Source organism: Henckelia pumila, chromosome 4, assembly GCF_033568475.1.
Source record: "Henckelia pumila isolate YLH828 chromosome 4, ASM3356847v2, whole genome shotgun sequence".
Classification (NCBI taxonomy): Eukaryota; Viridiplantae; Streptophyta; class Magnoliopsida; order Lamiales; family Gesneriaceae; genus Henckelia; species Henckelia pumila.
The window spans coordinates 123,020,688-123,032,910 of NC_133123.1; the positions used below are offsets into that span (position 1 = coordinate 123,020,688).

Here is a 12,223-nt window from a genome sequence, read left to right on the forward strand (position 1 = left end):
AAAAGTCATTAAAATGACTTATTTTGGCTAAAAATGAACTCTTAAATAAATATATAATTAAATACTAAAATTTTCTTGACAAAATACCTTAAAATAAGATTTTAAGGCTCATAAACTCATAAAATATTTTTGGCTAAGAATTTTGGTATCTCGTCCGTCCACGGTCCCGTTTACGCGATCAAAATAATAAATATTCTCAAAAATCCAAAAATACCATAACTGCGGGTTAAATGATAAAATAAATTTAAATCATGCATATAATTCACATAATAACACATAAATGTCATTTAACCCAAATATAAATTTTTAAATAATTAATTTCCCTAATTATGCATGCGAATTTACGTATTAAAATTTCCGGATGTTACAATTCTCCCCCCCTTAAATTGAATTTCGTCCTCGAAATTCGACTGATCAAACTCTAATAACGAAGTTCCTCAAAATTCTAGTTTACTAACTCCACGATTAGTTATCCAGTTTTCAAGTTTCAATATCTCAAAGTCACGTAAATCGCAATGCATAACTAAGTATTTTAAAACTTTGATAACATAAAGTCTTAAGTCATAACATATGCTCCTGATAAATCATAATAAAACATTTAAAACTTACAGACCGGTAGTGGGATTTCTGAGCTTCACGTGGCAGATGGACACCCTCGAAGGACCATGCTCTGATACCAATTGAAACGCCTACTACTATTAAAATGCGGAAAAACTTGTTTTTTTTTTTAAATAATACTATACATATACGCCCATACATATATGTATATAAAAATAACATATATTTCTTAAATAACCTGAAAAATATTAAATAAATAAATCCTTAAAAATGTTTCATGCATCAATTTAAAATGATAAACAATGCTGCTGAAAAATCTCATATGCGGAATAATAATAAAATAAAACATGTTTCAAAATTCCATAATAATAGACTAAATAACTGCGACGGTCACGGAGTCCACTGCTCCGTGAGCTCATACGTCCTCACCACCGGTAGGAGCTACATAAATGTCATCATGCTTACCTGCACCATATAAGCGTAGTGAGCCTAGAGGCTCAACATGTTTAATCCTTGATAACGAGGTTTAAAATAATGCATCACATAATCATACTAATACATATAACTTACGTGGACATGCATGCATGATCTTAAAATAAATGCATCATAAAAATTATTCATCATCAGTCGTACATACATCAGAACTAATCATACATAACATAATTGAGCATGTCATAATCATAAAAACTGAGTATGGTCATATCCATGAATGTGACTAATAACTGTGCCGACTGATCAGTCTAAGAACCATCAGACGTGGCGGTGGATAAATCCACCTCTATGCTGGTAGTAAACTACCTCTGTGCCAGTGGTAAAACCACTTCTATGCCGGTAGTAAAACTACCTCTGTGCCGGTGGTAAACCACCTCTGTGCTGTCACACCACTTCAATTTCCATAAAAATATTTTTCATGCTCAATTCTTAATTATAAACACATCATAAAATATTTCATGTATGCATGCACTTAAAAAATGTCCGTAATATATATTTAATTAATTTTAATAATAAATATACTTATACTTAAAATAAACTTCATGCATAAAAAAAAGAATTAAATATATATTCCGGACTTAGTTAATTTTCATGGGTTGGTCCAGACTGCTGATCACTCACTCTAAGCCCATTAAACTTAAATAAAATCCAATAATCATATTTTAGCCCAAATAACTTAATTAAACTTAACTTGACCTAAATAAAATATTTAAGCCCAATTACTTAACTTAAGCCCAATAAAACTCTAGACTGGCCCAAAATCCACTGACTAGCCCAAAAATTCTCATGGACTCCCAAGCCCATAAAAATAATTGTGCTAACTTAAATAAATTATTTAAGGCCCAAATAAAATTATTTGGAGGTCCAAATAATTTTATTTCTAATTAATTGGCCCAAAAACCAATTAAAACATTAAACATTTAAAAATTAAAATACTCAAGCCCGGCCCACCTAACCCGGACCGACTTAAACCGACCCATGACTACCTGACCCGATCCAGCACTCAACCCTGACCCATAACCCGACCCAGCAACCCCCCAAAACCCAAACCCGATCACCCCGCTCCTTCTCTTCTCGGCTGGGCGAGCAGCAGCCATTCCATGGCTGCTGCCGCCCTTCTCCGGCCGCCCCTGGCCGGAGCACCACCGCCCATGGATAGCCCACATCCAGGGGGTTCTAACACAACAAGAATCAGACCAAACCATGGCCCGAGGAGTGAGAACGAAGCTCTGCACCAGACGCCTTCCTCCTCCTCGTGCGCAGACTGAGCAGTCGCCAAACTTTTGTTCGTGCGGCTTCCTCCGACAACCAAAGACCGTGAAACCACTTCTAAATTTTAGCCAACATCTAAATCTTTTAAACCCAACAAACCACGCACAAATCCATGGCCTGAGGAAGGAGAACGACCCCTCTTTTCCCAAAGACCTAACTTGCGCATCTGTGTGCATCAGAAGTGAATAGCTTCGTTTCCAGCCTATGACACCCTAAAACTCTGAACAAACTCGACCCTAAGGCACCCTGGGACCCCTCTGACTCGAGCCCTCAGCCCTGGACCATACCATGCTGAAGAAAAACGTGAGCCATGCCAAGTAGACACTCAAACATGCATCAAACATCCATGAAATTGCATAATTCGAAAATATCTGATAAAAATCTGAATAAAACCCAACATGAATGGTTAATAGCTTATATGGTGTTCAAACTAAAGAATAAACATGCCTTAAACGAAGATAGATTGAGAAATGAGACAATAATCGCGTGTACGGCGCTCTGGGACGACGAACAAACCAAAGACTCCAAGAATCTATGAAGGATCGGCTATGGAGATTGTTTTCTGCTGAACGTGAGAATGGGGGTGGGAGGAGATGGGAGTTGTCGGCTGAGTGGGGTTAGGGTAGGGTAGGTTTGTGTTTTAAATTTTTGTAACTAGGAATAATTTGGGATAATAACTAGTATAAAATAATTAGGTAGATAATATAACATAAATATAAGATTTTAAACTCTTAAAAATACCTACTAATCTGATAACTAATCAAAAATCCCGAAATACTAATTTATAGTATTTTTAAAAATTAATAAAAGTCATTAAAATGACTTATTTTGGCTAAAAATGAACTCTTAAATAAATATATAATTAAATACTAAAATTTTCTTGACAAAATACCTTAAAATAAGATTTTAAGGCTCATAAACTCATAAAATATTTTTGGCTAAGAATTTTGGTATCTCGTCCGTCCACGGTCCCGTTTACGCGATCAAAATAATAAATATTCTCAAAAATCCAAAAATACCATAACTGCGGGTTAAATGATAAAATAAATTTAAATCATGCATATAATTCACATAATAACACATAAATGTCATTTAACCCAAATATAAATTTTTAAATAATTAATTTCCCTAATTATGCATGCGAATTTACGTATTAAAATTTCCGGATGTTACAATTCTCCCCCCCTTTAAATTGAATTTCGTCCTCGAAATTCGACTGATCAAACTCTAATAACGAAGTCCCTCAAAATTCTAGTTTACTAACTCCACGATTAGTTATCTAGTTTTCAAGTTTCAATATCTTAAAGTCACGTAAATCTCAATGCATAACTAAGTATTTTCAAACTTTGATAACATAAAGTCTTAAGTCATAACATATGCTCCTGATAAATCATAATAAAACATTTAAAACTTACAGACCGGTAGTGGGATTTCTGAGCTGCACGTGGCAGATGGACACCCTCCAAGGACTATGCTATGATACCAATTGAAACGCCTACTACTATTAAAATGCGAAAAAACTTTTTTTTTTTAAATAATACTATACATATACGCCCATACATATATGTATATAAAAATAACATATATTTCTTAAATAACCTGAAAAATATTAAATAAATAAATCCTTAAAAATGTTTCATGCATCAATTTAAAATGATAAACAATGCTGCTGAAAAATCTCATATGCGGAATAATAATAAAATAAAACATGTTTCAAAATTCCATCATAATAGACTAAATAACTGCGACGGTCACGGGGTCCACTGCTCCGTGAGCTCATACGTCCTCACCACCGGTAGGAGCTACATAAATGTCATCATGCTCACCTGCACCATATAAGCGTAGTGAGCCTAGAGGCTCAACATGTTTAATCCTTGATAACGAGGTTTAAAATAATGCATCACATAATCATACTAATACATATAACTTACGTGGACATGCATGCATGATCTTAAAATAAATGCATCATAAAAATTATTCATCATCAGTCGTACATACATCATAACTAATCATACATAACATAATTGAGCATGTCATAATCATAAAAACTGAGTATGGTCATATCCATGAATGTGACTATTAACTGTGCCGACTGATCAGTCTAAGAACCATCGTACGTCGCGGTGGATAAATCCACCTCTATGCTGGTAGTAAACTACCTCTGTGCCAGTGATAAAACCACTTCTATGCCGGTAGTAAAACTACCTCTGTGCCGGTGGTAAACCACCTCTGTGCTGTCACACCACTTCAATTTCCATAAAAATATTTTTCATGCTCAATTCTTAATTATAAACACATCATAAAATATTTCATGTATGCATGCACTTAAAAAATGTCCGTAATATATATTTAATTAATTTTAATAATAAATATACTTATACTTAAAATAAACTTCATGCATAAAAAAAAAAGAATTAAATATATATTCCGGACTTAGTTAATTTTCATGGGTTGGTCCAGACTGCTGATCACTCACTATAAGCCCATTAAACTTAAATAAAATCCAATAATCATATTTTAGCCCAAATAACTTAATTAAACTTAACTTGACCTAAATAAAATATTTAAGCCCAATTACTTAACTTAAGCCCAATAAAACTCTAGACTGGCCCAAAATCCACTGACTGGCCCAAAAATTCTCATGGACTCCCAAGCCCAATAAAATCATTGTTCTAACTTAAATAAATTATTTAAGGCCCAAATAAAATTATTTGGAGGTCCAAATAATTTTATTTCTAATTAATTGGCCCAAAAACCAATTAAAACATTAAACATTTAAAAATTAAAATACTCAAGCCCGGCCCACCTAACCCGGACCCGGACCGACTTAAACCGACCCATGACTACCTGACCCGATCCAGCACTCAACCCTGACCCATAACCCGACCCAGCAACCCCCCAAAACCCAAACCCGATCACCCCGCTCCTTCTCTTCTCGGCTGGGCGAGCAGCAGCCATTCCATGGCTGCTGCCGCCCTTCTCCGGCCGCCCCTGGCCGGAGCACCACCGCCCATGGATAGCCCACATCCAGGGGGTTCTAACACAACAAGAATCAGATCAAACCATGGCCCGAGGAGTGAGAACGAAGCTCTGCACCAGACGCCTTCCTCCTCCTCGTGCGCAGACTGAGCAGTCGCCAAACTTTTGTTCGTGCGGCTTCCTCCGACAACCAAAGACCGTGAAACCACTTCTAAATTTTAGCCAACATCTAAATCTTTTAAACCCAACAAACCAAGCACAAATCCATGGCCTGAGGAAGGAGAACGACCCCTCTCTTCCCAAAGCCCTAACTTGCGCGTCTGTGTGCATCAGAAGTGAATAGCTTCGTTTCCAGCCTATGACACCCTAAAACTCTGAACGAACTCGACCCTAAGGCACCCTGGGACCCCTCTGACTCGAGCCCTCAGCCCTGGACCATACCATGCTGAAGAAAAACGTGAGCCATGCCAAGTAGACACTCAAACATGCATCAAACATCCATGAAATTGCATAATTCAAAAATATCTGATAAAAATCTAAATAAAACCCAACATGAATGGTTAATAGCTTATATGGTGTTCAAACGAAAGAATAAACATGCCTTAAACGAAGATAGATTGAGAAACGAGACAATAATCGCGTGTACGGCGCTCCGGGACGACGAACGAACCAAAGACTCCAAGAATCTATGAAGGATCGGCTATGGAGATTGTTTTCTGCTGAACGTGAGAATGGGGGTGGGAGGAGATGGGAGTTGTCGGCTGAGTGGGGTTAGGGTAGGGTAGGTTTTTGTTTTAAATTTTTGTAACTAGGAATAATTTGGGATAATAACTAGTATAAAATAATTAGGTAGATAATATAACATAAATATAAGATTTTAAACTCTTAAAAATACCTACTAATCTGATAACTAATCAAAAATCCCGAAATACTAATTTATAGTATTTTTAAAAATTAATAAAAGTCATTAAAATGACTTATTTTGGCTAAAAATGAACTCTTAAATAAATATATAATTAAATACTAAAATTTTCTTGACAAAATACCTTAAAATAAGATTTTAAGGCTCATAAACTCATAAAATATTTTTGGCTAAGAATTTTGGTATCTCGTCCGTCCACGGTCCCGTCTACGCGATCAAAATAATAAATATTCTCAAAAATCCAAAAATACCATAACTGCGGGTTAAATGATAAAATAAATTTAAATCATGCATATAATTCACATAATAACACATAAATGTCATTTAACCCAAATATAAATTTTTAAATAATTAATTTCCCTAATTATGCATGCGAATTTACGTATTAAAATTTTCGGGTGTTACAGATCCGCCACCTTTCTTGTACGCGTTTCACCTGCAAAAATCAAAACAGAAACAAGGAAACAAACCAAGGCAGGAATAACGAGTAACACAAAGGGATTCCGGAACTCAGACACTACGACTCTCCGATCCACCGGCAGTCCACAGCGAAAGTCACAAAGTCTTTCCAAGCCCAACTCACACCTACTGCCCTCAATCCCACTACACGCCTACTGCCCCGCTCTCTCACACTCTCGGTTGCTCTCTCACGGCTGCCTCAACAAATGAGGCTCGCCGCTCTCTTCTCTCTGGCCTCTCCTTCGGCTCCTCAACACACATCAATGAATGACTCACACAGAGCCGAGGGCTATTGGCTCACACAGAACCACGGGCGAGAGAGGGCATCAAAACTGAGCCCGACCGCCTCACTCTCTTGCCCGTTCTCTCGGCCTCACTCTCATGCACGGAGAAGAGGAGGCGCACGCTGGTTCTCAGAAGCAGAAAGGGAACGCACTGGAGAAGGAGGCGGGCTAATCAGATTAAGGAAAGAGGGGGGGGGGGGGGGGGGGGGGGGGGGGGCAGGGCTAGGGAATTATAATGAGTTGGGCCAAAGCCCAACAAATATGTTTCTTGAACAGATTAGTTTTGGTGGGAAGAATACCATGAAGGCATCTCCAAAGAAAGAACTTATACTTTTATTTGATTTTAAGCTTCCAAGTTTTGGTCCACATAAGCTTTTCCTCTACTGATTGTTATTCTACTTTGTGTATTTCATTTTCTTATTGTCTCTTGATTTAAGATCTTGTTTAATTGTTTGGAAGTTGTATAGAGACTATCATTGAAAAATTCAAAAATTAAAAGAACGTCGAATTCCATTTAGTTAAATAATTATATTTGATACTCACTTGAATATATCTTTCAAATAACTTTTGACTTCCTTTTGTCAATATATTAATATTAAGTTTGGGCATTCTAATTTATTTTTTTAATTATTCCATTCTTGCTATTAAAAGTTATAAACGAAAATATAATTATTTTCATCACTTTGCATTGAGTGCATCCCCACCAAAAATAAAACCCCGGATCCGTCCGTTATATCGCGATAAAATAAAGAAAACTACAACTTGTCTTCCACTTAAAATTCTTATTATTTTTTTTCATAAAACAAAATCAAAACTACTCAAATAATAAAAATAAAAGGTACTATATAATAGAATTATATCAACTTCAATATTTATAAATGATCTTTTACATTACAATTGAATGTGATAAGACGAATTAAGCTAATACCAAATGATGCCAATCACATTGCAAACCTCGAACCTCAACTTATTTATTGCGTGGTTCATGAAGACAAGTAAAACACAGCACAAATCTGCGGCCCATACTAAAATTACCTTAGTGTTGGGATCAAACATCGAGTATTTCTCAGTATAAAGCCAAAATTTATTGTATTAATAACGTTTTCGAACTCAAATAACGACGCTGATGAACTCAAATAACGACGCTGATGACGACGACAACAACAATAATTTAGTAAGGATGAAACGCTGGAGCAGGGGCCGATAGGAAGTCATAGGAAGTAGGCAGGGGCAAATCTGGTCCAGGTGCGACGAATCCCGAGCTCTTGATCTCTACCATTTCACGGCGGGCGTTTGCTCCTTGTTCTTTACATAGCTTGGGAAGATAGATGCCTATTTATGGAATGAAATAATTAATATGTATACCAATATTTGAGGAACATTGTTAGCATGAGCATTGAATCGAACACTTGGTGTATGTCCATTTTTGCTACACTCTGGGTGTCGATGCATCAAGTATAGATCGAATTCGAGCACATTTAGGTGATGTTTTGTGATTTTGGTGCATGTCATTTGTTACCCAAACTTGATCTATTTTTCGGATCTAAATCAAATTCAACTATCCAATTCTTTTAAAATAATTACAAAAAGTAGTTCAAAAAAGTTTTCATAAAGCAACATCTCGACATAGATTAATTCGACCCCACCGTATGATCTTAGTTGCTGAAAAAGAATTCACATATATTTTTATCTACATGATAAAAAAATATATGTGATCCATTTTCAGTTATTCGATCTATAGTGAACTAATCACACACATCATGTGAATGTATGTTAGGGCCAGCCTAGATACAGAGAGTTTGCAACTTTTTTAAAAAACAATTTAAATAAGTTGAGTTTTTTTATGTGATTTTATTAAAAAAGTATCGTTTTTTACCAACTAGATAATGAATGTTGGAAAGTATTTTTGTTTTGTTATTTTTTAAAAAATAGTTTTTATAACAAACACTGCGTTTAATCTTTTCACTTCTTCAACCAGACGAGCTTGAAATGCTTACCTTCACCAGCAGCAAGATTGAAGTGAAGATCGACAACGTTGGGGCATTTTGGATAGCACTCATGGGAGCAAAGCATGAGCGCGAAACGCGAGTCGAGCAGGGAGTCGGACGAGATACCGAGCGAATTCCTGTCGAGGCCACACGCATTGACGCATTCATCAGTTTCGATCCAGTTCTTGTATCTTTCGGCCTCGATCGCTGAAGTGCGGCACATGTAAACCTCCTCTCCGCTCCTGCGCACGCTCTTCTCTAGCAAGCATCGCCTCCCCGAAGACGATACCGCGAACGAGCACCGCGCTTTGTCTAGATCCTCGCACTCCACATTGCCTGATCAAAACAAGAATATGTAGTAGTGTGTAATGTTTCTTTATTTTGCATAATTCATATTACAAGTCAAAATAAAGTAACACGTACGATATTATTCATTATTTTGCGACTTTAGTGATAGTAAAAAATATAATATAATGTATCGCATTTATTAGTATTTACATCTAGCAATATGTTTCATAAAACTTTTGCAATCGTTACTATAATTATCTAATTTTTTTGTTTATACTTTCTAAACAATATTATTATTAATTTATTATATTATAAAGAGTCTATAATTTTTTTAATTAGATAGAGATGAGGTTTTGTCCTTATCAACTGAGATCAAACTCAGGCCTCTCCACTATTGGCAGAGGTTTTTTAATTATACGTAGGGTGACAAATCTACCCCTAATTCTAATCGCTTGGTATCTTGATATGATCGTTCATACCATCCTAATATTAAGAAACAAATCGATTTTCAATTGACTTGACAATTTACCACTATATTTCCCACGATACAAATTATGCGTACATATAGTAAATTGCTAAATTATTTACGATTAACACTCTTGTGAGACGGGTCAACTCTATCCATATTTATAATAATAAATAATATTTTTGACATAAAATGTAATATTTTTTAATGGATAACTTATATAAGCTGAGGAGGTCCGTCTAAAAAAAATGACCCTCAAGGCCGTCTTATAGGAATTTTTGTCGTTATTTGTATGATTCACATATATATCATCAATACAAATCACAAAATATGCTTCATAAAGTTGAGTTATTATATCTTTTTTTACAAAAGAAATAAACACTTACTACAAATAATAACTACAGGCACCACAAATCAATTACAAATAACAAAAAAAAAAAAAAAATCATGTAAAAAAACCAACTATATAAGCATACAATATATGCGACGTGCATCGATGCTACATATTAGATGGTGTATTCATCATTGTGTAAATTGTCGTAAGCGAAAGAGCGACTCACCTAGAATGCCTTGCACCAAGAAGGCCGATACAAGAGAAAATACAATTGAAGATTTCGAAATTTTTTGTGAGGCCATAGAAGCTACTTTTGTTGGATAGGCAAAGTATATTGTTTAGTCAAATTGGGAGCTTTTTAGCAAACCTCAAGACAAGAAACAATATCAATCCAATGCAAAAAACATTGGCAAGATGGGCACTTATTTATACATGAGGTCATGCTGTTGAAAATACATGGAAACTCCACTTTTCCAAGAAGTTTGGCACACCCATTGATTTGACCACTAAGAATAAAATGGTTTTTATATTTTTACGTATATGAGAGAAGAGTAAATCTAAGACGGTTTTTATATTCACAAAACGAGTTAATTTGATTTATATTTGTAATAAAAAAATAAAAATGGGAAATTGATTATTCTAACATATTTCAAAGTCATATTTTAAAATCGCAAGTTACCCTTTTTCCATTGTGTCTTGTATAATTCAAAATCACAAATTACCCTTTTTCTATTCTAAAAATAACAAATCGAAATGGAACTAGTAGGATGGGTTCATAAGCACAAATGAAAAGAATAATCTTAAAGGAACATCTGATATAATGTATATCAATATTTATATATATATTATAACGTGATATTTTGTAATTATGTCACGAGATTTTGTATTCAATGTATCATAAGGTTTTGATTAATTAAATTGAATTTTTGTGTTGAATTTTTTTGATGCAAGAAATGTTATACAAATACTACTTTTATTTACATTAGGATGTAAAAAATGAACTCAACACGTCAAATCGATACGAGTTGACCCGAAAAATATCGGATTAAGTTTGATGGTTTTTGGGTTCGGGTTGGACTCGAAAGCTAATCCGACAGAACAATCGGGTTCAGGTTGGGTTTGAACATCTCAGGTTGACCCAAAACTTTTTATTATTACTATTTCTATATAAATTAAGAAAGATTTTCTTAATTTTTACATATTATATGTTTGAAAAAAATTATTGTATATTGATGTATAGATTTTGTCATTTAATGTTTATTTAGAAAAATTATGATTTTTTAAAATAATTTTTATTTTTTTAGTAAGTATACTTTAAATTTTCTACAACTATAATTTCTAATTTAAATTATATATAAGCTTATATTTTGTTATTATGTGTTTAAAATAAATATTACTATTATTATTGCGTGTTTTGAATTTTTTAAAATTATTTTGTTAAAAAAATAAAAATTAAAACCAGGTGGGTTCGGTTTTGTTAGTTTAGCAAGATTAGGGTTGGTCATTTTCGGGTTGTTTGTGGTTCGGATTGAATTTGTTTTAGAAAAAATCTTTAATTTTTTGATATTTTATTTTTTTATATTATCCTTATATATTTTATTAAATATCCACCATGCCTTCAGCCCATTATTTTACATAATTTATCAATTTTTTAAAATTAAAAATATAAAATAGTTTTATTTTTTAATATATTATTAAAATTTATGATAAAATTCTAAAATTTATATATATATATATATATAAAACTATTTACATTACATTTATTTTATTATACATTTTTTGGTAATTTTAACAATAAACAGATCATATAATACCAAACATATTAACATCTTTAAGTTGTTTAAAATAAGTACATCCAAACACTTTAACATCTTATTTTTAAAATAAAACCTGACAGCTTATAAGTTCCTAAAACTGCGTTTTATAGGAGCTTATAAGCTGTTTTTAACAATCTTGGTCAAACATCCTCTTATTTTAAAAAACTTAAATACCGTATTTATGTGTTTTATATTATAAAATCTTTTTATTGTCAAAATTATCAAAAAAAATTATAATACTATGAAATTAATTTAAATAGTAATATATATACAAAAATAGTTTTAAAATTTATTATAAATTTTAAACATATAATAAAAAATAAAAATGTTTTTTATTTTAATTTAGAAAAAAAAATTGATAAAT

The 12,223-nt window shown here is 33.6% G+C and overlaps 1 protein-coding gene across 1 annotated transcript; it reads right to left on the minus strand.

Annotated features, from left to right (window-relative positions):
- Positions 1-7,812: 7,812 nt before the first annotated feature.
- On the minus strand, positions 7,813-10,421 carry LOC140866521 (uncharacterized). The gene is made up of 3 exons (XM_073271521.1): positions 10,269-10,421; positions 8,964-9,290; positions 7,813-8,298 (listed from the first exon to the last, which is right to left on the minus strand). The coding sequence occupies exons 1-3, from the start codon at positions 10,342-10,344 to the stop codon at positions 8,138-8,140; spliced, it is 564 nt and encodes a 187-aa protein (XP_073127622.1). The 5' UTR covers positions 10,345-10,421; the 3' UTR covers positions 7,813-8,137.
- Positions 10,422-12,223: the final 1,802 nt, after the last annotated feature.